This window comes from Drosophila obscura, unplaced genomic scaffold (assembly GCF_018151105.1).
Source record: "Drosophila obscura isolate BZ-5 IFL unplaced genomic scaffold, ASM1815110v1 contig_1, whole genome shotgun sequence".
In the NCBI taxonomy this organism is placed as follows: domain Eukaryota; kingdom Metazoa; phylum Arthropoda; class Insecta; order Diptera; family Drosophilidae; genus Drosophila; species Drosophila obscura.
The window spans coordinates 4321868-4349858 of record NW_024542679.1 but is presented as its reverse complement, the minus strand read 5'-3'; the positions used below and the strand labels follow the sequence as shown (position 1 = coordinate 4349858).

The 27991-nt window shown below is 45.1% G+C and overlaps 2 protein-coding genes across 4 annotated transcripts; both read left to right on the top strand.

Annotated features, from left to right (window-relative positions):
• Window positions 1-4: 4 nt before the first annotated feature.
• Window positions 5-27928, top strand: LOC111071536 (DNA-binding protein D-ETS-3). 3 transcript variants are annotated; one of them, XM_022362941.2, is made up of 10 exons: window positions 5-927; window positions 3086-3379; window positions 3440-3840; window positions 6419-6631; window positions 16030-16080; window positions 18222-18281; window positions 19727-19774; window positions 23317-23506; window positions 25570-25778; window positions 25859-27928. In XM_022362941.2, the coding sequence occupies exons 2-10, from the start codon at window positions 3147-3149 to the stop codon at window positions 25993-25995; spliced, it is 1542 nt and encodes a 513-aa protein (XP_022218633.2). In that variant the 5' UTR covers window positions 5-927; window positions 3086-3146; the 3' UTR covers window positions 25996-27928. The 3 variants fall into 3 exon arrangements, with proteins under 3 accessions (XP_022218633.2, XP_022218632.2, XP_022218635.1); XM_022362940.2 differs by lacking the exon at window positions 5-927 and adding an exon at window positions 1685-2959; XM_022362943.2 differs by lacking the exons at window positions 5-927; window positions 3086-3379; window positions 3440-3840; window positions 6419-6631 and adding an exon at window positions 15134-15806.
• Window positions 26033-26469, top strand: LOC111071526 (alanine and glycine-rich protein-like). The gene is made up of 2 exons (XM_022362930.1): window positions 26033-26082; window positions 26139-26469. The coding sequence occupies exons 1-2, from the start codon at window positions 26033-26035 to the stop codon at window positions 26467-26469; spliced, it is 381 nt and encodes a 126-aa protein (XP_022218622.1).
• Window positions 27929-27991: the final 63 nt, after the last annotated feature.

Genomic DNA, 27991 nt, shown 5'->3' with positions numbered 1-27991 from the left:
CAACACGTCGCGGACGACATAATAACGGTATTTTGCGGTTAAGATTCGTCGGTCACACGTCGTCAATATCATCCACAGCCACAGCCACAGGAAAGGCAAAAGGCAAAGGCAAACGAAACCTTCACTTGGCCAAGTGGGCAGGCAGCACACAAGAAAAATACTAGGGACAAAAAGTAAAGGGCCAAGAAGGAAACCCACACACACACACATACACTTAACCGTTAGAGTCAGTGAAAACTTGGACACATACGCCCAGCTTGTTGCTGGCTGTGGGCGTGGCAACTGCAACTGCACTCACATGTGTCCTCCTCCTACTCCTCCTCATCCTCCTCCTACGTGTGTGTCGCGGATATTTTTGTGCGGAAATTATAGAAATTTCGCTTTTTGATTTCATTTTCGTTCCGTTTTCGTTGGCGACTCCTGCGACTGCTGTCCCTTCTTGCCGCCTATGCACCTGTGCGAAAGGCACATCGAGGAAGTAGCCCAAGTAACGCGTTGGTTGTCCTTCGTCCTCTGCGCCGTAGTCGCCGCTGCCTTCGCTGCCGTCGGTGTCCAGTCTGCCGCGTCCTTGCACTGACAAATTTCCTTGCATATCCGCTACAAAACTGCTACGAGGACACATCAAACAACAAACAACAAACGAAACCTTTATTCGCGTGGCGCGTCGCTGTCGTCGCGTTCACTTGTCGCATATCCGTCGCCATTCTGACAATAATTTCACTTCCGGTCTGCAATTTGTACGCACTTGATTTGAGTGATTAACTGCACATAACGATTGAGCCGAGCCAGTAACGAAGTGAAGTGTTAACGATCCAAACGCTACCTTGCCCAACGGAAGTTCTTCAAGTTAGGTGCAGCAAAGACCAGACTACAAGTGGAGTAGTATTTTTGGATAAACGCTAACAGAGAAACAGCCATAATCCTGAGGTGAGTTTCGGCTAAGGATACACTTAATTTGGGTAGGGAAATGTGTTTGTAATTATTATAAATTTAAGAGACTTTGGGAAGGATCCGCTTTGCAAAGTGTGTGCCTGTATGCACTTGGCTGATCTGATGCATAATCTGATCAAGGAAAGGTATTAACATTGTCAAAACTATCTTTATTTGTCTTTATCTTTATTTTTATTTAATCGATTTATGATGGGAATTTCAAGACATTTTTAGGTAGTACGATCTAAATGATGAAATGGATTCTTATGCTGCCACTAAAACTGCATGTGTATCTTTTATCAATCGGAGACTGGTAGAACAAACTATAGACTTTGAACGTTCGATAGATATTTCTTTCCGACCTATTCAGTGGTCAAATCCTACAGAAACCCCTCTCTATATTTTTATTTTTTCAAATTTGTGGTTCCATTTGTAGTTATTTTTTTTGCAATTCCAAGATTGCATAGCTTTAGATGATCTTTACAGCAGACAGTTCTATTGCTTACCCACTGAAGAGGTTAGTAGCTGGATCATGGCTGGCTCGAGCCTATTGCTCGGAAAATTTCATTTCCTAATCAAAGTCCACTAATCACACACTGCCATCCCACAAACAAACCTTCAATCGTTGGTGTACACTGACTGCTAATCAAATTAGCAAACATACAACGGATATATTCATAAGCCAGCAAACAAATCAAAGCAGCTGCAACGACAGCAGCAAAACCATCATCATCATCCACTCAACAATTAAACAGCTCACTAGTCGCATTATGCAGTGAGCATCGAAAGCATTCAAAAATCTGAAAACTGTGCTGAAAATGAACAATCAATGCAGAGAGGCAGTGAAATCTTACAATCTAACAAACCATTAATGAGGATGCAAGCGTGTGGCCTCTTAATTAAAAGATCTCTCTCGTGCTACAAGGGGATTATACCATTAACAGATGCTCGCTGGCAAACAGGATTCGGCCGAAGCATAACTCACGGCAGCCGCCGCGGCAATCATTCCATTCCACACTCCACACGCGTCAGAGAGCGGGACGAGTATTCAGGCCATCTCCAGGCCGACATCCTGGCATCCCGCTCGTATTTCCGGTGTGCGCGCGCTCGAAACGATTGTGATAGCTACGCACAAAAAAAGATGTCTGCTCGCTAATGTTTGTTTGGGGAAATTTGCTTACAAGAAGAGCCAGCCCGAGCCAGCCCAAGTACAAACACAAATACTCGTACAATAAATAATAAATGAGGCGTGTGCAGACCGTTTATAATGTCTGACAAGGCAAAAGTTGATGATTTTGTGTACGAGATGCGACCGTCCGATAATGAAATTTATTCCCGCTGATGCGGGATGCTGATGCTGCTGCTGCTGCCCAAGTTAAAGCCGTTTTGCATTTCACTTTTGGGGGAAACTTTAAGCCAGTGGAGACAGTGGACGTTGCACGTTGTGTGGCATAAATTTCGTTGGCATAAATCAAAATTCAGCAACTTCCGACGAGGGCAGAGTGCAAAAATTTGCATGCCCTGTGCTTCTGGCTGTGCTTGTTCCACGGGGCTAACTGCAGACTGGCCAAAAAGGATCCAGCTAACAATGGTCTGCACTCCCCCTCTTCCTCTCTCTGGACATTAGAAATGCACGCTCAAATGGCTGCCACCCACGCACAGCACGGGGCAGCAGAAGCAGCAGCAGCACTCATACGCAACGTTGCCCCAGTCCAAAGAGCGGGACTGTACTCGTACTCCTACCCGTACACACAATAAATAACAAGCCAGATAATTATGCACGTCGTGCTTATATCTAAGGGAGCTCCACTTGTCCGCCAAACAGCCAGCACCACTATTAATTATGCTGGCAAAAAGAGCGTGAGGCGCGAAGCGGAGTGGGAGCGAGCTACCAAAACGTGTTGGAGCCTTGGCAATTAGAGCGATTGTTTTGCCCCAAAAAGGCCTCTTAAAATTGCAGTCTTTAATTGTGGGCCCAGGCGTTATGATTTATGAATATCTTTCCGTTGTTGTGTAGTTGTGCTATGAGGTGAGTGCTGGGTTGTATATTTAGGAGTATTTTTCGAACTAAAGTGCAGACTTTAAAGACTGCGAATATCTGTATTAATCTATATCAAATACAAACTTTATCCTATATTCCCCTTAAACCATTTAGAGTCAAGTGGAATCCATTGTTTAGCCAACAGCCAGCCATTGAGGCTTCACAGGCTTGCGCCATGTACGAGAATTCGTGTTCGTATCAAACGGCGCTGGACCTGAAGCGCGTCTCACCGCCAACACTGGCCCAGGTGAAGACCGAGGACTGCCTGACATTGGGGCAGTGCTCGCCGGACTGGACCTCGTACCGCTTCCATCAGTCCACCTTTGAGCAGCTAAAGCAGAGCGTGGAGAAGGCCAAGGCGGCGCTGCAGGATCGCAGCAGTTTCTTTGGGGCCACCAGTGCTTTCAGGTGAGTAATGGCATTCCTTAAAGAGGGCGTTCAGCATTAAAGATCTTTCCACATCCACAGTGACATCTACTCCAGCCAGCGACTGACAGACAGCCTCGACACCCTGCCCGTTCAGACTGGGAATGGGGCTGGAAATTGCCTGGGTTTGCCGCACAATCACGGCCCTGGTGTTGGTGTCGGAGTGGGCGTCGGCGTTGGTGTTGGCGTGGGCGTGGCCGGAGTGCTAAACTACAATGCGGTGAGCAGCAGCACGGCCGGAGTGAGCAGCAGCGTGCAACGCCATCGTCTGGATACATTGCAGCCACCCGCTGGCTGTTCACCCGCCGGCACACAGCATGGCGTCATCACGTCCAGCGCTGGCCAGGTCACATCCGGCACTTTGGATGCGGTTAGTGCGGCACCGGCACTGCCATCGCTAACGGCCTCCAGCACATCCCATGTGGAGCACAAAGTGCGAGCAGGTAAGCACCAGATGATGACGGTATATTTCCGCTGAGGATCAGCACTAGAAACCCCCATTCAACCCACCCACCAACCCACTGACCTTCTCGCAATTGTCTAGCACAAAAATGTCAACGAAATGGCGGAAAAACAAATCCTGCGCTTCCGGTCAAAGGGAAAACGAGTCAGTCCCAAAGCGGTCAGCAGGGGGCGGGCGTAAAAAGAATTGCCGAAAATGTTGTGCCACAAAAGTGGCAAATTTCGCGTATTTATTTAAACACATCCAAACAGCATATGTGCCATACCCACCTTCACTCTGCCACTCCTCCTCTCGAACCTTCTCCGCTAGTTGAGGCCAACGAATATGTCCGAGCCCCGTTACATTTAATGGCCAAAACAATGGCCAAAAACCGCGACCAGCCATGTACATAATTCCGCTTGTTCTACCAGCAAAACCAAAAAGCAACAAAAAAAAGATATTCCACAAAAAATTTAAATTGAATTATCCATATAAACGTTGAGGTCTCTTTGGGGTCTCGCTTCTATTCTCGGCTCTTAGGGTTCATTTTTGTTTGTTTTTTTTTTTGTTTGGTTTTCGCTTACATACTCGTATTTATCAATTTAAGCCGACCCGGCGGATATGGCTTATAATGTGGCCCTTGGTGGGCGGCTGTTTGCCTGTTGGCCTGTTCTGTTCGGCTCTGTTCTGGGCCGCTGCTGTCCGCGAGACCAGCTTTTGATAGAACCATCAAAACTGAACAATTTCATCGCGTGCCTGGCAAGAGTTTGTTATGCCCTGAAAGTCCCCAGTCAAGCGCTGTGTCCATGTCCATTTATTTCTATAAGAAAGTTTCGTTTTTGGCAAATTTATGCCCTGGCTCTGGACTCTTGTTCTGTTTCTGTTTCTGCTTCGGTTTCAATTAGAAAAGACTGACAAGGCCGCCTCCTCTGACTTGCTTGTCGATGGTTCTTTGGCTGTGGGACAAGCTGCGTTTTTTTGACGTCAAAATGTTGTTCAGTTTAAATGTTCACTTATTATGGCATAAACTTTAAGATTATTTTCCCTGTTTTATTATGTGGAAAAGTCCTGACTTTTCTCATCGCAAATGGAAGACACAAAATGGCCGCCAACTCATTTTCCTCTCATCTCATTCCCGAAGCGCTCAAGCAAATATGAAATGAATCCTTTTTATCTACTGCCCCCAGCCCCCCAGCATCCCTGTCACTTTCTGAGGGGGCTCCCTGGCTCTGCTGCTGTCAACTGTAGCTGAGTTTTTGCTGCTGCTGCTGCCTTTGGCATGAAAAGATTTTGTCATGCGTAACTCATTATTTTTTGTGCTGTACAGAGAAGACGTTTGGCTCACAAAAGCGCATAAAAAATAATTACACTTGCCAGCCAATTCAAGGCAAAGATACAACTACATAAGTACATATGCATACGTATGTATGCATAGAAGATTGTGTAACAGTTAGATATGATAAACGTTATATAGAAAATTATTTTCCCTAGGAAAAGGTTCTTTAAGTTGTATTCAACTTTGAACATTTTTAAATTAATCTTTTTTTAGATTTGGGAAACTTTTCCTAAAAACGAAAAGCCAAACTTCCATTATTTTATGTGGAATTAACAGACAGGCTCTTCCTTTAAAGGGACATCTTAAAACACAAGATTATAACATTTCTGCAGCTGCATACCTGTCCGTATACCATAAATTGAGATAAATTTTCATCGAAATAGCTTTAAAAAATTTCATTTCTCTGTTTACTTTTCACTGACATAAATTCTGTGAAATTTTCCCACTAAATTACCATTTTCCTTTAGTTTGTAACAGTCGGAGTTTAAGTTTCTTTTGGTTACTTTAAGTACAGTATAATGTGAGATCTACTACCATATCATAGGATACTCACATATCCCTAAACATTTCTCCCCACCCCGTCAGAGGCTTCAATTATGACACAGTCCGTTGGCAGACAGCTCTCATGGGAGAACATCATCCTCTCATCATAGCCAGCCATCATCTTCATGGCTATCATTATCATAGACTCGCATCACATCCGGCTTGACGTTTCAATTGAAAGCGTTGCAAATTTCTCTTGGTATATTTTTTGCTTGCTTATTGTTGTTTACATCAAACAAAGATTTACGGCAATTAAACATCTCTCCATTGGATTGGTGTCCTCTAGCTTCTGGCTGGCGACTGGTCTGTGAAGTGACAACCCTCGCGATTATGTGCTTTGCGGTTCACAGGATCTGTCAGCGAGTCAGAGGCGAGGGAGAGGGTGAGGGTGAGTGCGCTGGTTCGTGCCGAGCGACGTTGCGTGACGCTGGGGCACCACCCATGTTGTGACTCGTACGGGGCGCAGGCGATACTCGCAGAAATGGAAACCATAATTCGGGCAATAAATAAACCAGTCGCTAGTTCTGATGACAATTATCTATGCCGAGATTTATGATTTTGTTCCCAGCATCCACTTCTATTTTCACTTTTTTCCATTCACTTCCGTGGCAAAAGGCGAAGCGTGCCGTGCTGAGTGTGCAAATTTTTGTGCTGCCTGGCAATTAAAGTATCCTTTTGTTTGCTTCTTCGCTTCTTGCAGATAAATCCTCGTTGGACTGCGCCACAACATCCTCGCACACCGCCGTGCCCTCGTCCTCGTCCGCCTCCAGTGACCAGCATCAGCAGCAGCACCAGCAGCAGCAGCAGGGCAGGCACAGCGGAAGTAAGAGCAGCAGCAGCAGCGCCAGTGGTGCAGCAGGAGTCGGAGGAAGCGTCGGTGGAACAGCAGCAGGAGCTGGCAGCTCGGCACTGTGTAAGTTTCAGCTTTGTGATTATGTCAAAAGTGTCCTTTGAGCTTTTCTGACAGCTTTCAGTCAGGACAGCAACCTGAAGTCCCATTGCTCACAATGCAGAGGGCGCTGCTGTGCTCTGTGGGGGTGGCATGTCCTTGGTGAGGACATTTGAGCTATCCAAGGGGATGGTTTGGGGGAAGAGATTTCATTGTGTGGCAGGGAAGAACCATATAAAAGAAGTTCGTAGTACTTCAAGGGATTTTCTTGCTTTATTTTTGGAATCTTTTCATGGAGTGACTTTTACAAGGACTTCAATGATCAATGTTTTATAAAGATTGAAAGCTCAACTATCTTCAGAATCATGCAATTCCATTTATAATAATATCAAATCAACTCTTGAAACTAATTCTCATATTCAGAAGAGAATTCCTACTCTCCCGATCCATCTGCATATTCATGAGAACCCGTGTTGATATCTCAATTGCTCACTTGACTTAATGCTTTAAGCCTGACTAATGCGCGTAATCTGGGCTACGAACCATTGGCTCGGATCCCTCTGGGAACTGCAATTGACAGTCGGTCCATTGACAGTGGGAAAGTTGGCAAACAAAAGCCGGGGACAACCTTCTGTTAATGTTCATCGTTCCCTGGCCCACTGTAAACATACAAAACGCAACAGTCACAACACATTCCCTCTCGGAGATAGAGACACTCTCTCTTTCTCTCTGTATATTTGTGATGTGACTGCCCCCGTTGATAATTTGACTCTTAAGTGCTCTTCAGCGGTAATCCTATTAAAGCGTGTTAGTCACACGCTCACACAAACACACTTCACAGGGAACGGAACGTGAAGTGTGTGCGGCGAGGACAAGGACGAGCCAGAGGACAACCCCCGAAGCGCATCCCAGACATTCTGGCTACCAGTCGAGCAGCGCTCGAGGGATGGGGATGGCCGCTCGAGCAACAAGCAACAATGAGGCTAATCGACAGATCATAAAATGATCAAAATGTTATGTGAAGCGCATTAGGGCGCACGCGTCCTTGACAGCGTGGTAGATACAACAGATAGGAGAGGAGTTCCCTGGATGGGATTGGCTTGGCTTGGCTTTGCTTGGAAGTGTGTGTGGGATTCCCTTCTTGCACGGACAATTGAGCGGTTAGGTGTGCATAATGAGAAAGGGTAGGGTGGAGCATGACATCGTTAACATTAATGATTGAGTGAGTGCCAATTGATAGAATTTATTGTTTACTCTCTAGATTTATGCTCCTTGATTGCGTGTTTAATTAGATGATTGGGACACATGTAAAAGATCGATTTTTATATAAGGATTAATTAATTTTTTGGTGGGCTTTTAGATGAATATATTTGCATACAAAGCGAGAGCTTTGGATGTTTACCTAGCTACCTTTCTCTGCCTACAGGAAAGACTCTCTAAAACACAGCTCACTTGAATATTTCCATTACCTTTCGCTGTCTCAAGAGTAGGTCTGTCTTTCTCCTCCTTCTCTACCACTTTTTAATTATATTTTAAATTCTGTAATCATATTTCTGATGTCTATCATCATCTGTCGTTTGTTTGTGTTTGCTGTTTGCCCGCACACACACACACACACACTCGTAGTGCTCGACGGTAATCGTAATCACATAATCTGGACGCCATCCCACGCCTCTCCATCAAAACGCCCAGCGGGTGGCGCACACACACCCCCTTTGGCCACCCACAAGTAAGCGCCACAATGTGTCTCTCAGCCTCTCTCTCTCACTCTCTATCAATCTCTCTCTCTATGTGCCCAGTCGCAGTCCCTGTCTCTATCTGACGCCGTATGTTTTGCTCACTTCAAATTTAATTTCTGATTTCATTTGCGCACAGTTTATTCTTCGTTTCGTTCGTTTTTTTTCACCCGTAATTGTTTCAGGCTGTGAAAATAAATTGAAAATGCTGCTGTGCCAACTGGCGCCAGGTCCGTAGCCGTAGCCCGTAGCAGGGGCCACGGCCGGGGCCGTGCCGCACCGAGCCGAGGCCAAGGGACGTGTTGAAGTCCTTTTTGACAGCTTCGCGGACTGACGCTTGCGCTTAAATTTATTCGCTCATATTTATTAATGTGGCAAACAATAACAAAAAAATATGTACATAAATATAAAGAAAGAGGGAACTTGGCCAACTTGCTACTGGTGCTGGAAAAACTCCGTTTCCCAGGCTTTCCCTTGGCTGATGACCTTTCATGTGCGAGTGTGCGAGTGTGTGCTAGTGTATGCGCCTATTGATGTCCAAATATTTTTATTCATGGCCCTTTTCGCGGTTCACTTAACTGCCGATTCCAGTCATTACCCCCCTTTGAGATTCAAGCACGAGTCGGTCATAAATCACGTCATTGTTGGCCCAACCCCTGAGTACCAGGCGCCAGTCCAGCCACCGTCGTCACCGCCTTTCGATGATGGCAACAAGCTGGAAAATAAAATATATATATATGTACATATTTTGCTAATTTAGTTTTGTTTTCTGTGCAAGCATTGATTTCGCACTGATAGACAAACAAATTTGCCTGCTCGAACAAAAGCGCAAAAACTTTACAAAAAATAATTAAAAAAGCGGCGAACAAAATGTAATAGAAAACTGTCAGCGAGTGTGCAACAGGTCGGGCTTCCGCCTTCGAAGGCCTCGCTTTTTTGTTGTGATTTATGCCGCTGGAAATGACCCGCTTCCGACATGAAATATCAAAAAAGAGAAAAAAACGAAGAGAAAATATATAGAAAAAATAGGAAAAATCAAAGAGGGAGCAAAAGGTAAAAGAAAATAGAAAAGCTGCGGCGCACTTGAAAGTTTTAGAAGAAAGAAGCGGAACGGGGACGGGGAGCACCTCCAGAGAGCGGCAGCCTTTACACGGCGGAAACGTAGCGCACCCAGAGCCGGAGGTGACTGTGTCGAAGCGTCTCCGGTTTCGGTGTGGGGCCAAAAAGCGAACTGCAATTTAGTTGTCAATTGAATTTATGAGCTTGTTGAATTTATGGCCACTATGCCAGTACACTACTCGCTCTCTCTCTCTCTCTCTCCTCGGTTTGGCATTGCTCGAACGTTTTATCTCAAGTGACACAACTCACGTGAGAGGAGGCCGTGGAAAGCCGTGGAAAGCCGTGGGAGAACCCTTGACCCGCGCGACCCTCTAAAGTCAATCTGCGTTATCAATTGACAGCGAGGGTCGCTCGGAGTCGAACCGCAGTAATTTATAGCCTTAGACTCGTACCTCGAGGCACGTGAACCATATATAGAGACGTTCCACCCCTTTTTGGGATGGCAGTTTGTATGTTAATTGTTTGTTTGCTGTTTGTTGTCATTGGCTCTTAAGTGGCGCGGGGTGTAGAGGGGTGTGCACCACCCCATGCCAGGAATGCCGTGTGAATATGCTAGCTTTCAGTTTATAAGAGAATCACACAAATAAAAAAAAAAAAAAAAGAACCAAAACGAGCTCCCTTGCAATTATCTCCGAAAGTCAAACGTTGGTAATCGGAGTCGTCGTCGGAGTTCAGGCCGGACACGCACCATGCAGCACCCTGCAACCGTGCACCCGTGGCACTCGTTGCACCCTTGCGTCCTTCCACCTCTTCTCCTGTTTATCAATCGCGCAATTATTGCTTGTATTGTTCAGATAGACAGACAGCCACGAGGACACTTTCAATATGTTTCTGTGAGAAATTCCCTTCCTTGGTGCTCACCCTCTCACACACTTTTTGCCTGTTTGTTCGTGTCCGTAATTTGTTTTTATTACAATTTTCACTTTCATTTCGTGGGTTTACCTTTTTTATTTTGTATTTTGTGGTTAGGGTTTGTTTGATTTGGCGTGTTGCCTTTATTTGTGTGAATTCCGAGTTGACATTGTTTTTATTTTTGTGGGAACAAGTTTCGGGGAGTCATCTAGATCTCTGGGGCCTGATAACAAAGGTGCAATAGGTGTCGACAAAGAGGAGGAGTAGAATCAGTACAGAGAGAGGTAGGGGGGGGAGAGAGAGGGCCAGGTCAAGAGAAGTTTAGGGAAAGTTAATGTTGTGTAGATGTGAATAAAGATTATGGAGAGATTTATTCAAATAAATTTGGATAAGAGAGAAGAGAAGATCAGAGGCCGCGAAATATAGAAGAGAAAAAATGGATGACAAATAACTTTATCAGAAATGTATAAATAATCTTTGAAAGAGAAAAATAATTTTGTGAATATATATATCTTTAAGCAGATGGAAGGGAAGAAGTAAACCTGGAAGGATGATTAAAGAATCATAGATGCAATGTAGGCGAATGAACCCAGAAGTTGAACCGTTCCGCACAATAGATTATAGATTATTCTGCCATATTTTTCCGCCAATATCTATTACCCATCCTTTCAGTAGTCTCACCTTCAGTTGCTCCATCCTTAACTTAACCCTCTCATCACATACTCCACAAAAACTTTCACAGCTGCCAATTTCCAGCTGATTTATGAGTATGCCCCCGCCGTTGCCGCCCATTTGATTAGCAAACATCGAAGTAGTATTGGACTATGCTCGAAGAGAAATTTGTGTATTGTATTTTTATTATTTTTATGGCGATTATAACAATACGCATTTTGGCAATAACAAAATGCACAGCCCAAAGGCCGTAGGCAAAATGAGCAATCTTCGAGGGAGATGGAAAAGGAGGCGGAGTAGGAGTGGCAGAGTGGCAAAGCATTAAAGACCCGCAACGAGCTGGAGCGGAGCTGCCCCCCGGGTGACTCTTGGCCTGTCATGCCTCACCGAGCCGTGGGCCACGTGCCGCGTCAGCAGCGACTTCGACTCCGTCGCGTGTTACATCATTCATACGTCATTAATGGCCACGTGTCCGACTGCCAGTTGTTATTGTAGTAGGCTGGGCCATTTCGTTGTTGCACATAGTGTCCGTACACAAGACGCATACCAGATATTAGCAGCCCGGACTTGGACCTGGACTCCCTCCCCTCCCCCAGCTCTGCAGCCTTGAGAAAACAAATCGCAGCGTTGATTGCGTTTCTTATTAACTGTTCGGTGGTTCAGTGGGTTCCATGGGCTCGGAACTTGAACCCGGACAATATGCTCCCTGTCTTGGCCATAGTTCTGTGATTCCGTGATTCAGTGCGCTGTGGTGTCGTCATGTTTGTCTTGACGCTCCGTTGAATATTTTGGCTGCACACACAACACAAATGGACAGGCCTCGATGCATGGACTGGGTGGATGGGGGGCTGTCACTCTCAAAGAGAAGGAGGTAGTGTGTATGAAGAGCAGTTCCAAAGACAGATGAATGCTTTGTGGCTTAAAGTTAACTTAAAACACTTGACTTGTGGGCGTGACGGGTGGGCAGTAGAATTGGCGTAATCGTAGGCGTAGGCGTCGGTGGAGGCGTTGTAACCACAGCTTTTGCGGGAGTGTGGGCGGAAATGTTACGGCGTCGCAAAATGGCGGAAATCGCACAACAAAAGAAATTAATTTAAAGTTTTTTTGCTTCGCCCCAAAAGCGTGCAAATGAAATTACATAATGAATGCAATTAAAATGTTAAGACACAGAGGGGGCAGGGAAGAGAGGAAAGCTTTCCCGTGCCACAGGCAAACATTTTGAGCCAAGTGAAACTTGGTTTTCCTCTGTCGGAGAACAGCAAATTGCTATTTAGCCATTTTAGATGCCATTAGCAGGGGCTCCACACACACACACACACAACACACAATCCACACACATAGATATACACACTTTGAGAGCTTATGATGGTAAGAGGTTGTTGTGGGAGGGTGGTGGTAGGGAGAGAGACGAGAGCCCACACTTTTGCCTTCCAGCTACGTTTATTAAATAACTGCGTGTCAAAGCAGCTCACAAACTAACACACATACTAACAGAGACACAAACTAGCACACACACACACACACACACTGGTATATGTACGTTAAAAGTTCCCCTGAGTTGAGCTAAACTTTTCACTGTGTTTGTATGTGTGTTTGGATTGCATGAATGCGTGGGTGAAAAGCGAAATTTGTTTTTAACTAAAACTAAAACGAAAACACCAGCCAAGCGAGAGCAACCTGTGGCAATAATCGACTACTTGATACTCAATATTGATTTTATTTTGTTTTAAGATCTGTGTTGATCATCCGTACGGCGAAATCAGAACGAAATCTGATCATAATTTAAGGCTTACATGGAGCACCCCTACAGGGTGCCCGCTGAGTTAATGGTTAACATTCTCGTATTTTTAAGTCAATTTATTCTGCTGGCTGACTGCTCTGCAAAATGTTCAATTAAATTCTGGATAAACTTGCGAAATCAATTAATTCTCCTTCAGCTGTTTATAATTCTTCTCAGAATGAAATCTTCTCTGCAGAACAATATCCTCTATAGGGTATAAAAAAACCATTGCTAGGAAAAACATGCCTCACACACACACCACAACAGCGGGGGTAAAAAGAAAACTAGTAAAGCTTTTCGTTTATGTGTGAGGAACTACAATTTGTTCGTTGACGCCTATGAATTAGCCCGTGCCACCCACTGGGAAGGGGAATAATGAATACTGAATACCCATGCCCCATACACAAGGACAGCGCCTCACTTGGCCAGCGGCAAGAGGACAAGAGGCTGAGAACACAGAGGGGCAAAAACAATTTCAATGGGGAATTCAAAAATTAATTAAGCCAGCTCCAAAAGGCAGCTGTGTAGATGGTTGGGTGTCTTTGAGTGAGTGACTCTTGGTGTGAGTGTCTATCCTATGTGTGTGTGTTTGTGTGTCTTTCATTTTCTGTAGCCTGCTTCAAGGGACATGGCGACAAGGCGCGCTGTTGCTTGATGAAAGAGAGACAGAGAGAGAGAGAGAGAGGCAGAAGTCAGGCAGCGTCACAATTGCACTTGAGCAGCTGCAGAGCTGTCAGCGTCGACGCCAACGCATGTGCACCTCCACTCCACCAACCCCTGCCTCCCCTTCAAGCCTTATTCCACTTACTCCACTCCTCCCTACAACAGTCAAAGCCTTTCACAATCAACTATTGTTGATTTCTCCTGCAAATCCTTGCAGCTCCAACTTCTCGCGCATTGTTTTTGCCACACTGCCACACTCCTCGTCAGTGCCCCTCAAAGCCCACAGTCCCACCTTCAGCTTTTGCCAGTCCCAGTCCCATCTTCAGCCTTTCCCTATCCTCACCCCACGCTTTAGGTGGTGAGGTGTGGGTGGGAGTGGGAGGGGGAAGGGGAAGGGGAACATGCTGCATGGAGGAGGAGCTGGGGGTATTGTAGGCGAACGACGAAACGGTAATATCCTTGTGTTTGGTGGAAGGAAAAAGGAAGTGGATAATACATCCGTCCTTGTTGCTTCGTGTCACCCACTAAAAAGGCGATGCCACTTCTGAAGCTCTGCCACGAGCGGCGGCAGCGGCCATCCATTGAGTGGCCGTGCGCAAAAGAGACGGGCATAGTGTGTGTGTGTGTGTGTTTGTGTTTGTGAAAAGAGTGCGACAGAGAAAGAGTGAGAGAGAGAAAGAGAGACTCCCAAACCAGCGGCCTGTGGCTTGTTTTTAGTCAAGTGGAAACGGTAACCTCCTACAATAAACCCCGAGAGAGAGAGTGAGTGAGTAAGTGATAGAGAGAGAGAGATAAAGAGAGAGAGCTTTTGTCCTGTATAGGATTCATTTCAGAGTGTACGCCATCTATAGATCGTGTGGAAATGCTGCGTTTTGCTGAGGAAATACTCGTACAATTAGAACCCAATGTTTCGGGCTCCTCTAAGCTTCGACTCCAATGTCCCCAGTCAGTCCTTTCGCCCCCCAACCACCATTGCACTGCCCTCCATTTGCAGAAAGCTCTCGTCTCGCACGAAAAGCTTGCCAGAGTGGAGCGTAGGACTCTCTCCGCTGTGTGGCTAGGCCACACCTTGTCTCAATGCTGATTGGTGATTCGAGTCGCGAACGGAACGGAACCAGGGGGTGGATGTGTACTTTTGGTGTGGATTAAAACCCTAAGTATATCCTGGGGCGCAACAAAGGACAACAGCAGCAGCGGCAGCGATGCCAAACAGAGGCAGCAACATGCCCAACCCGAGCCAGCCATCCAGACAGATAGATACACAGAAAGGAGCAAACGAACCCAACCACCCACCAAAATGCTGCCCAACCAGCCACCAGCCACCCCCACTATGTGGCATGTGGCAGGCAGAGTAGTGAAGCTTTGGGGGTTGTTCGGTGGGCAGAGGCAAAGGCAGAGGCAACGTCAACGTCGTCAGCGACAACGACGCGACGGTGGCCTGGGCAGGATATGCGCGATTTGACGACGGAATGAAATCAATTGTTACGCTGCCGTGCCACAGATCGGACGCAATCCGGTGTCAGTGCTCAAGCTCAATATACGTACATACATATAACCGTAAAGCGTTACCCGTAACCCGTAAACCGTAGTCCAGAAGCCAGAAGCATCCTTTCTTAACCAAAGTGATTTACGCGATTTTGTGGGCCTACACACAGACACAAGCGCACGCACGCACACTCGCAAAAACACACACACAAGCACACACACACACACATTGACACATATAAATCAGTTGGACACGCGAACGAACGAACGAACGAACAGGCTGGGCAGGGTCCAGAAGTGCATTGGAAAGTTCGAGCGGAAGTCGAGGTGTCCGGTAAACGGTAACCGGTTCCGATCGTCACTTTTCCCGTTCCCGTTCCTTTTCCTGTTCCGCTGCGCGTCGGCTCGCTGCTTGCTGCCCGCTGCTCGTTTGCGGTATTGCCTCCTTTTTTAAATAAATTCAATTGTGGACAACACTTGGAGACGCCTCTCCGTCTCTCCGTCTCTCGCTCTGCCTCTGCCTCCGTGTTATTAGTTTCCGGACTCCGGCGACCAATTTACCGCTTGCCAAAAAAACAACAACAACAACAGCCGGACAAAGCAAAAACAAAAAAAGAAGAGGAGGAAAGACAAAGAGCAATTGCAATTTGAATTTGAATTTGAAATTCCAACTAATTGTTTGGCACCGTAACGGAAAACGGAAAACGGATTGGAAAGCGACACCCAGCTTAGCTACCGACATACCGAGTATATCCCCAAGCGAGTGAGGCAACACTTTTGTGGAGCACCGACGGCGGTTGCCCCGCTGCCACAATGCTGGACATCAAGTCCTCCGCTGATTACTTGTCACGCTCCACGGGAGGCTTCAGCAATTTCTCAATGCTCTTCGCAGGTGAGTGGGCAATGTGTGAGCCAACACGACCGTCGGCCGCGGTCCTGACCAATGCCGCATGGAATCCAAGTAAATAAATTAATGCCTAGCTCCTTAAGACTTACTACTCGTACTCGTACTCTGCCGTCGGCCGCTTTTTTAAGTGCAACTTTCCTATGCTTAAGACAAAGTGAAGTGAAATCAATTGAATACTCAAAACATATCTATTCTCTTTCTGTTGCAGATTCCTCGTACAAATCGTCGTGGGGTTCCCACAGTTCGACCCAATCGCAAGGTGAGTAATAAGTGCAATTTAGTTTTAGAAAAATCCATTGGGAGGAAATATTGATGGAAGTGAGATAACATAAAAGTGACTGCAAGGAAAGTATGGCTAACAAATAACTTGGATCCATCCTAGGAGATAGATAATTATCAAATAATACAAAGAAATCATTTGCATTTGAAACAAAAACTATTATAGACCTTATAGAATGGAGGCCACGTTAGAATTTGATTTAAATCAAATCAAAGTATATTTTATGCCATTTACCATCTTAAGTATCTTAAGGAAATGAACTCCCAAATATATATTTAAATTTGAAAGATATTTTCCAATACTTTGTCCTCTAAAAAATAGTTATGGGCTAAGAAAAACTCGTCCTTCACGGTATTTATACTCTCAAAGCCTCAACTGCTCCATATATATTACATATATAACATTCCTCATTCCTCAAAAACAACATCCATTTTATCATCTTTTTGCCTACTTTTCATAAAAATGTTTCTGCTCAATATAAATCCAACGAAAAACCGCTGTAAATTCTCAAACAAAACTCAACTAATTCCCCAAGTTTCAATGATCGCAAATTGGCATCAAATATACTCAAAAAGTTGTGCTCGAAGCCCAAAATTATGGCAAATTATGCCACAAAAACCCGAACACATCAAATGAAGGCACTCAAAAAGCCCATAAGCTAACATTAAATATGCAAAACACACACACGGCTACAGGCACAGGCCCAGGCCCAGGCCCATGCCCAAGGAGATGAAAATTCACACGAATCGGGTCCCGGGGACCAGTGAAGCATGCAAAATTTGTGCCCTGATAGATGTATTGAAGCAAATCAACAAGCATCAATAGAATATTGACAGACAGACAGCTGGTTTGGGTTGGGGGTTCTGGTTATGGTTCTGTGGTTCTGCTTCTGATGTATAGATAAAAGACTGAATGGAAAAGGTGACGACTACACGTGTTTTGTGGGGTTGCAAGGCATTGGAGCGAGCAGAGGGGTTAAGCGGCTTATTAGGCTAGTTATGGCCAATACTAATTGAAATTATATTGTCCTTTGACACCCACTCCATTGGCTATAGCCTGTAGGCATTTTAAATCTCGGAAATTCTGAAATATTCTCCACGTTCAGCTTGGCTGAACGCATTTAGCTGTTGGCCATTGATGGCATCAAAATTGTGCACAGCCTCACTCAACTCAACTCAACTCCACTCAGGCGCAACACAACCCCAACAGAGCAAACGCCAACCCACACTCCACACTCCAACCCACTCTGGTGGGCTGCTGCAATCGTTCGCCTTTTGTGCTCTTCGCAGTTGAGTGGCCACACAAAGCGCAGAAAACCAAAAAATGTCATATGAAAAGTTGTTCGCTTTTTAAGAACAATAAGTGACAACGAAAACAACATCAGCGGGCGGTCGGTCGGTTGGTTGGTTGGTCGGTGCATGAGCCACCACACCACCCAGAAAATCTTCTTTCTGTGTGTGTCCTTTGCCTGCGGCTTTAATTTCGTATGAAGCGTGAAGTTTGCCACAAGTCGAACGCGCCGAGATTGTAAATTGAATTGCCAGCAGCATTGTTTTCGCTCTGTCTCTCTAAAATCATATTCCATTAAAATGAAAAGATCCCACAGAAAGTTGTGTTCGTCGTTCAGCATTGCTCATGTCACAGTTGTCGCCCAGCACACAGCCAACGCCTTGGGGCGACTGTGTGGCACCGTTTCGTTCCCTCGATTCCAAAGAGCTCTTTGATGGCATTGCTGAGATAATGTTTGTGTTGCGGTTGAGTTGATGATTGCCTTTGATTGTTCAACTGAGAGTGTTAACTGACAGCGCGATTAAGTTCCAATGATTAGAGTACAAGTACATGGATACATGATGTACATATATAATTCTAGAGTCTAGACTCTAGACGCTTGCGGGTTGTAAGGTGTCGTGAGTGTGGTCTTTTTTCGGAACTCATATCTGCTGCTATGATCCCCAGTAGTTGTAAGCCCAAGCTTTCGGAGTACCAAGATATAGCCGAATTAATCCTCTTCAATGACTGTGTAGATCGTAAGCTTGTTCTTTGAGCTAACATTGCCTTATTTTATTGCTAAATTTCCTATAAAACACACATAATTTCCATATTCTTTGTCTCTTTTTTAGGCTACAGTTCCAATGCCTTGAGCATCAAACATGATCCGCACTCGCAACTACGGCAACCTGGTGAGTACCTTCGTATATTATGCCACTCCTGGCACTCCATTAAAAATACCCAAGTGTATGGCAGATACTTCAGCTCACGTGCCGCATTGTTTAGCCTTAAATCAAACATAAACAAGCAAGCAAGCAAAAAAAAAAAAAAAAAATATATTAAACAAATTTGAAACGAAAACTCTGTTTGCCAACACTAATAAAGTTTCGGCATTGTATCGGACGCACGCTGCAAGTGGCACTTGAGTTTTGGGTTTTTGAGTTGCCTTCCGATCACTCGCTCACTCGCTCACTCACTCACTCACATTGGGATGCTGTCCGTCTAAGAGTACCAGCCAGAGAGCGAGAAGCTTTCCTCCCTTGTACGCTTTAAAATTCATTCATCGAATACTTCACACTGAAACCGAACCGTACCGAAACTGAAACAGAAATCGAGCAAATACTGTCGCAAAATCAAACCTTAAATACGCCACTTGAGCACTGGAAATGGTAATGGAAACAAAAGTGCCGAGCAGTGGAATTGAAGCGTAATGGAAACAATTGAAAATGCCATAAAGGATTCTCAATTAGAGGTCTGCGGAGAGGGAGCGGGAGGAACGGAGACCCAGACGCACTTGGCCAGGCTTTTGTTGCTGTCAAAAATTGACGGCCGTGGATGAAGAAGACGCGTGCCAGGCAGCCAGCCAGGCAGCCCAGGCAGCCAGCCAGTCGCAGAATACCGGAATAGGGGGCAGTTTTTTCGGGACATTAAAGAACTGTTCAGAGAACAATGCCCATGCACGAAAGAGGCTGAGAAACTGTTTGCAAAACAATGGCCAGAACGAGCCAAGCCAAGCCGAGTAAGCGACGCTACGCGGCGCGACGCGGAGGCTGGCTAGATGATGCGAATTATGGACAATTGTGTCGTATGCTGAGTAGTGTGTCTGGTTCTGGTTCTGTTCCTGGTCTTCGTCTCCGTTTCGGTTTCGCTGCAATCAGCCACTGCATTGAGACAGAGTAACCTTTCTCCCGTAACCCCCCCAGTGATGGCGAGGAAGGAGAATTCTGAGCTTTTGCATGCAGGAAACGCGCGCCGGATAATAAGTGAAATGGATATTTCGAGTGTGAGTGAGTCGCTCTCTGAGTGTGAGTGTGTGTGCGAGTGTGGGGGTGTATGAGTGCACTCGACAAATGTGCACAAATGAAGCATCTGCATGCACATACTAATACGAGTATATATATATATATAATCCGTATATAAAGGTACTCGTATTCTACAGTTTCCTAGTAATGCATTTCATTTCATCAACGGAAACTAAAACTTGCCATTGCTTTGCCTTTTCTTTGGCTTTTCTATAAAAATGTTTCCCGTTTACGAGGCGGCCACGGGCATGGGCACGGGCACCCTTCATTAAAAAATATTTGCATAAAAGACTTGGACTTGGACTAATGCAACTTGCAACCCTCTCTTTCCACAGATCCATATCAAATGTTCGGACCCACCAGCAGCAGGCTGGCCAGTTCAGGTGAGTGGAACAATCAGAAAAGCATAAAGATGCAGGTGCTACGATTAGTTTGCCCATTGCGTGGGCCACGTGACTTAACTTGGATGGGGGTTCAAACTCCAGACTGGACTCTCCCCAATCTGTTTGGTTTGCTGGGGAAATGGAACCCCAAAACACTTACGGACTTTGGGCTGCATTTCATTATCATATCAATTTCTGGCTGAGATTCGACTTGGCTTAGTCATTGCCCCCGGACGGACGGACGGACGGACGGCGACCCTAACAAATTAACCCATTGCATGCAAGCTAAACCCTTCCCTTGCCTTCACTCTGCTCTGCTTTTTCTCTGACTTTTGGGGTGCAGTTTTCTAATTTATGCGAAAGGTGTTTTCGTAAATTTATTATATCTGATTTTGTGTGTGTGTGTGTGTGTGTGTGTCTGTGTATGGGCGTGTCTCGGCAATTGTTTTTTGCAGCTTTTGGCCTTTTGTTTCATTCATTCCTTGGGAATTGGAAAGTGTCTGAGCTCTTGGGCACGCGCCCTGCTGTTTAACGCCATGAAAATCCATTAAAAAGTGATGCCAGCAAAGTCAAAGGGGTATTAAAAAGTGGGCGTGTTCTCTATTAAATTTGATAAATCGGTCGATGAATGTGTAAGCATTTTTTTCTTTTCTCACAGCCTCAGAGATTAATGACCGTGAGATTGAGAGTAGAAGAACCAGAGATAGCAAAGTAGAATGAATGAATGCGTTCTAACAACAACTAACTAACAAAGTATGCTATAATTAATTCCTAGAACTTAATAGTTTAATGAGTATGCCAGCGAGTATGTTTAACTCAAAACTATCCCCAAAAACTATTATTAAATTCTATTTAATTCTATCGCACATTTGCGGCACAAATGAAAGTCAATTGCAAATGTTTTTTCACAGTCTGTGTGACCAGCGTTTGGTTGCAAAATCAATAATCTATTGATCCTGCGCTGGGGCAAGCTTTTGACGCCGCCATTATTGTTGCATGAGCTCCACCCACCGCAACCCCAAACGCAAAGCCTGCCACGGCCCCATGTCCAACCCATTCCATCCCATTCCTGGCCCCCGCCATGGCACCATCGAAACATGGCGCTTCAACGGAATTAGCATAAAAACCCAGACGCCCAACATTTTCCGGCGCGACATTTACACGAATCTCTTCCTCTCTCTCTCTCTTACTCTTCCGCTCTGGCTTTAGGCTTCTTTCTCTTTCGACTGTTTGTTGTGCGGTTTAGCCCGTTGCCAAGAGTTGGCTCTAAACTTCAACTTGGAAGTTGAACGCAAAAGCTCACTGAGATACACACACACACATACACATACACAGAGAGAAAAAGAGAGAGACACACACACACACAAAAATATGCATTGCGCTTTCGCTTTTTGGGTGGCAAAAATGCTGTTTTTGATTAATTATGGCTTCCTCTCGACACGGAACCGCTTTGTTAGCCAAGTCCGGTCACCGCCGCTGCAAGCTGGTCAAACACTTGACATGCCACACTCATTTTCATGTGTGTGTGTGTGTGCCTTTCCAGCTGCAAGTTGCATGCAACCACAAAACTGATAAAACAGAAAAAAAGGAACCAAGCAAGAGTCGCTGCATAATTAAATAAGTCAAGATACAACTACAAAAAAAATGTCCTTAATTATGTAAAAATAAGGAGTCCCTGCAGCCTCACATTCAAAGCCCTGCCACCGCGCTAATTACTTCCGGTTTTGGTTATGTTTTCTCGTTACGATTTATTAAATTAACATTTTTGTTTTGTTGTATTCAAAGGTTTAACTTGAACGCCTTTCTAGTGAAATTAGTTTACTGCTTAGGGATACTCCTAGCAGGTTGTTTTTTCGTGGGTCTTAGTATACCTCTCAGTATACTAATCCTGGTGAGCAGCAATGGCCATATCGATATTCATCTAGATCACAGAGTGACTATTAGAGCCAGAGCACCCCTGCGATTTGTTTTTTGTGACATTAAATTTAAAAAAAAAAAGTAAAAGTAATTGCCATTGCTTTTACTTTACTGAGCAACGGATAAATAATTGTTGAGGCTCTCTACCATAGACCTATCTCTTGTTTTTTCCCCTTCAAATATTACAAATTGGAGATGCAAATCGTAAAACAAGATCTACCAAGAATGGGTTTTTTTCGGGTAGCTTTTTTACATGTGTTTATATGGTAATAGCGTGTCAATTGCCTGCCCTGCCTTTCTCTGTGTGTCTTCTGCCTAGACACGCCCTCGCTCTCTAGCTCTCTCTTGCTCTGTGTGTCTTCTGCCCAGCCCAAGGACAATTATCATTCATCATCGTCGTGGGTAAATCGTCGTGTTGGCACTTAACACATTCACTTGGCCATGATTTGCAATTAACGCAATATTCATGACGTTCTCACACATGAGCAGCGCTAAGCCACCACCAAAGTCCTCCCACATTTCCCACACCCAACGCCCCACAGCTGCCTCAAGTTTTTCTAAGCCACCCCCCACTGGTTCTCGTCCCGCTATGACAGTGTGGTGTGGTGTCCTTTTTTTGTGCGACCGAGCCTTTTGTCTGACAGCAAACAGAGAAGAGAAAGGAGAGACTACATTTCGTGGCCCGTTTGCTGTGCTTCTTCCACAGCCTAATTGCCAAATGATTAAGCGATTTATGATGTCTGCGTCGAATGCGTGGCGAATCCCGCTCACAATACACACAATCATAATTCTGTAAATGTTTTAGCACGCACAATGCCAAAGTTCAAACGCGGATTGGAGTAGGAATTTTTGATTCTAGTGGCGTGGCGTGAGCGTGGGATGGGAAAGCCCAAAAGTCAAAGGGCAAATGGGGAACTATGCTTCATTCAGTGACGCAATAAACGAAGAAAGTTGAAAGTTATTTATAGAGTTTATTGGAGTCCTTATTCCCTATCCAAATGCTAGGTACAGGACGCAGGAATATTCCCTTTAAGTGAGAGAGATGAAAGGGCAGGTTTTCTCTTTTTCTCAGTCATAGATCGAACTGGAGAAATTATATGTATGCTTTGACGCTGACTCTGACAAATTTCCAGTGAAAGTGCAAGACAGAACATCTATTTTAATGCCCCAAGAGCGCGGGAGCGAGGTAGCGGTGGAGAAGCATTCCCAACTTCCATTACACTTACATGCAATGCCATTTCCGTTGCGCTACACTTCTCTTGCAACAATTTGAGGCAGCCGTCATAGATTGCCACCGCCAAAGAGCAGAGACCAACAGAATGGAGTCACAGTTATTTATCGAATTGCCAAGGGGGGTTTGGGAGCGGGGCTCCTAGAGCGCGGGGGGCCAGGCCAGCAATCCGTACAGGAAATGCTTTATGGGGCTTTTGCATGCCACAAAATGCTTACATTTTGGCCACATCCCCTGCCAGCCGCCGCAGCAGTAGTTAATTTAAGCCCCAAATGCCGAAAGGATATGCTCTTTTGATGGACATTTAGCCAGGCTCAAAAAGACCGACATTAAATGTCTTTATAACGTGCATATATATTTATATATATATAATTCCCATGCTTTGCTATTTCAGGCTCCGGACAGATACAATTATGGCAATTCCTGCTCGAACTGCTGTCGGACTCGAACAACGCAGCCTGCATCACCTGGGAGGGCACCAACGGTGAGTTCAAGCTCACAGATCCCGACGAGGTGGCACGCCGCTGGGGCGAGCGCAAGTCCAAGCCGAACATGAACTACGACAAACTAAGTCGCGCCTTGAGGTGAGTTACAATTCTCTCTCTAATTTAGTATCTTTGTGTCTGTATTTGTGCCATTTTGGTGGTGGTTTCTGGCCCCTGTGCACTCAAGTGCCCCCTAATTAGCCGATATCTGTGGCATTCGCATCATGCGAATCAAAATGCGAGCATGTGTGCAATTTGCTGCTCTGCTCGTCGTCTCATCAGTAAATGATTTTTCCCGGCAATGATTAGCCTCTTTGATGACAAAAACCTACACAAAAATAACCAAAAAAATATATATATATATATATAAATAAAGGAAAAAAAGAAACATGGCACAATCCAAAAGTTGACCATCGCTTAGCCCAGTTGATTGTGTGTGGGCGTGGCTTGGGTCTGCCTGGGCAGAGATTCAATCAAAAAATCCAATAAAATCAAAATCTAATTGCCCAAAACGCTCTAATTCGATTTCGGATTCCATTCCCTATTTCTATGTTCAGTTTTTGTGATTTTCTAGCCTAAATTCTGTTACGAACAGATGACAGCAGCATATGCAACAACTATTTGTGCAACGGTCAATTTGTTAAGCAAATATTGGGGCCCATAAGAGTTGGCCTAATCCCTGGGCAGGACAGCGAACGAACCCTTTTAGGCCAGCTCCTTGAAACTGTCACTTGCAATCAGAGCGGGGCAACCAACGATGCCCGGGCCAATGATGCGAATTCAAGTGGAAAAATGCTGGCAGCCAATTTGCAATACACACATGTAAATAAAGATGTAAAAAGTCGAGAAATCCTTTTGCCAGAGAATCCTTTTTGATGTGCAGGAAGCCTCAACATGTCTGTTCGTTCCTTTTTGCACATTTCAACTCAATTGAACAATTGAACACTAGAGCGAGGAGACATCACATCATCAGACATCATCGTCGTTGGCTTTTATGTTTACACAGAAATGCGAGCGCAGCAAAGTGTGCTACGTGGATGTATGCGATGTATGTGATGTGAGTGTGTGTGGATGGATGGATGGGTGTGTAAATTAACACCCACAGACACACTGAGAGAACGAGTGAGAGCTAGACAACAAGGACAAGTGCTTTAATGCTTCATTTGACATGTTTATTCACAGCCAGCTGCCCTTTTGTGTGCTAGTGTGTGGCCAATCCTTAAAATGGGTTTACTTTAATCCTTTTTTCTTTCCTTATTTGGTCCTTTATCTGCCGCTCTTACTCCCTCTCGCCTACTCCTTGATTGTACGCCTTTGTCCCTGCCATCAGTGTATTGATTGGCTTTGATTGTTTGTGCAAAGAGCAGTGGCCATAGCCGTAGCCGTCTCTCTTTTCTCTTTTCGCGTATTTTTTTCCTGCATTTTCCACACAGCTTTTGTTTTTAATGGTTTTAATTTATGGACGTAATTGGCATAATTTATACCCAGGCCCCAGACCAGGCCCAGAGACAAAAAGAGAACAAGCAGAACTGCACGCATTATGCCAATTTGCATTGATGCATTGAAATGTTTGCCACTGCGCTCCTTTTGTAATTTATTTGCCTGGTTTTTTTGCTGCAGCGGAAGTTGCGGACATTTTAAAGCGCAGCTCGCATAATGTGAATTGTCCATTCAAATGAGCTTTAATGTGTGAGGATGGAGCTGGCCAGCGTTCATGGTTTATAATGGATTGCCAAAACTTAATGAAAAGAAATCACAGCCAACCCCTCGAATGCAAACAAATTTCGCCTGCCATTTCTTGGACGCCCACACAATAAACTCCCCACAGAATATTTCTATTTGAGTTTGTGCACAAGGCGTTGCCATTTAATTGCCTAGAGAAAGGGAGAGGGAGAGGATAGAGTGTCTGGGGAGCGGCACTAAAATCGCTTAATGTCAGCAAATTAACTTAAAACGCATAAAGCGAGCATTATTTTGTAATTATTTATTGTCCATCAGTGCTGTGGGGAGGGGGACACGCACACGGAGACCGTCATGGTCATGTCCATATCCATGGACTTGGCTTTTGTTTATCTTTCCCACATTTCGATCAGAAGCTGTCGCGGAGGGTTGCTTGCTTGGCCAATACTAAATGGGATTCCCCTATCCTGTCTATTTTGCAGATATTATTACGACAAGAACATCATGACCAAGGTGCATGGCAAGCGGTATGCGTACAAATTCGATTTCCAAGGCCTGGCAGCTGCCACACAGCCGGCGGCCAGCGATCCCACCTACAAGTATCAGAGCGACTTGTTCATGACACCATATCATCACAGCGCCAAGCTCAGCTCGTTCATGAGTCCCCACCATGGCATGACCTCGTCATCGGGTAAGCATCTCCGCACAAGAGAAAATCGTCTCACATCTAACATCACAATCGTTTCTATCTTTGCCTTCTTCTGCATGTAGCATCCATCTTTCCATCGGCTGCTTCGTGGGGCAATTGGGGCAGTCCGGCCACGAATCTGTACCAGCCGCACTCGATGAGCCATGTGACGCCCTCCCATGTGGCGCCGCATCTGAGCAGCTATCCCCACTACGCATGACCATCATCGTCCGGTGGCGCCTTCTAATATGAGAGCAATGCCATCGCCAGTGCCACAGGCATTGGCGGCGGCACTGCAGCAACAGGCGTCGGCGGCATAGTCGGATCGGGCACGGCAACGGGTGGCCTGGGCTCCACTTCCAGCAGCACCAGCAGCGGCAACGGGGGCGGCGGCGTATCCAGTTTGATGAGCGGCTTTGGCAGCGCCAGCAGCAACAGCAACCTCAATGGCTCGCATGTCTCGAGCAGCGGTGGAGCTGGGGGTGCGACCAGTGTAAGCAATAATCTGAATATAGCCACGGCCACCTTGACGGCGGCCCCGGCCCATGCCAGTGCCGGGTTCGGGGCCATTGGGAGTCTCAGTGTGGCTGGCATGGGCGTGGGCGTCGGGGTGGGTGGCGGCAGCTCGACGCTCAATTCCCTGGTCGTGGGCAACCGCCTGATGAATAGCAGCCTGCCGACGCTGCTCAAATGATGTCACCTGGAGAAGTTCGGACTGACGATGGGCGCAGGACCATCACCGCCAGCGGCCACGCCCGCCGCAGGCACTGCCGTCAGTCTGGACAACATGCCGCCGTATCCTGGTCATCCCGGTCATCCTGTCCATCACGGACATCCTGCGCATCCTGGGAATTATGGCGCCAACGAGCGTGCCCTCTACGATTATCTGGATATGAAGAGCGGCGAGCAGGCCACATTTTTACTGTAAATGCAAAACTTGTAACCAGAACCACCAGAAAATGAATCCAAACGAAACGCAAGAAACTCGAATACTCGAATATTTGAGCGGATTTTATTCTTAGAACTTTAGCGCAAAAAACCAACCCCCAAAACAGAGTATTTTATGTGTGTGCGAATGAGTTCGAATGAGTGTGTTGAGTGTGAGTGCGAGTGCATAGAATAGTTTTCGTTTTCGTTATGGCTGCTCCACCAAAATATACGATTGAGAAACCCCAAATATGTAGGAGGAGTATGCCCCGTAGTTATCAATCTGCAAATTTGCAAAGGCGTAATACAAAACTCAAACTTCTCAGTGTTTTTAGTGTAACCAAATGAAAAGCCAAGCAAAAGTTATTGCGAAAACTCTTTCTCGCTACAATAGAATCCTCAAGTTTCCACTTGAACAATTCTCGTATATTGTTCGCAATTGTTGTTAGCATTTTCTCTGTCTGCAAATGAAAACTCAAGAAGTGTAAATAGAAATAGAGATTAGTGGACTACAATGCTCCAAAATTAAAGCAGATTTAGAACATAAAAAAAATGTAGCACCAACAAAACGCCCCACAGTGAATATCTAGTTATAGAAGTTTGCCACATCTTTGCTTCAATTTACGATCTGTAAATAAATAAATACGAATATTTGCCATATGCAAAAAATCTAAGTGTAAAAATGTTTAGTAATAAAAAAAACAAAGTAGTTTCTATGTGTGTGTTTCAAATGGTTTTTGCATTCAGTTTCGGTTCCCCAGCCCTGATTTGGGGTCATGCGAATACATCCTTAGGTTTTTCCCTATCGCTTATCCTTTCGAGATGGTTGACTGTGATAGTTGATTGTACAGTTAAAACTCTTAAATATTTTTTAAATACCAAATTATATACGAACCGGAATATTTAAATAAATTAAACATAATAATCTAAACGAAAACCAAAACTAGACCTACTCTATACGAATAAATATATATTTGTGTGTAAAAAAAGAAATCTTTTTAAACCCTAAGTCCACGTTTACTATAGCATTACCTATAAATACGAAATATGTACTATGATATTTGAATGTGTGTAACTATTTCAATGTGTGTGAATTAATAAATTCAAATGCAAATACATACACATACACATACAGGAAATACCACAAGGCAAACTTAATGCCATCGATCTAAATGTATACAATTTTTAAATTCTGAATGTACGAAACTCTACGAAAACAATGGAGATACGAGTAATCCATACGAGTAATCCCCTCAAGAATTAACAAACATCAGCAACGCCCACACACC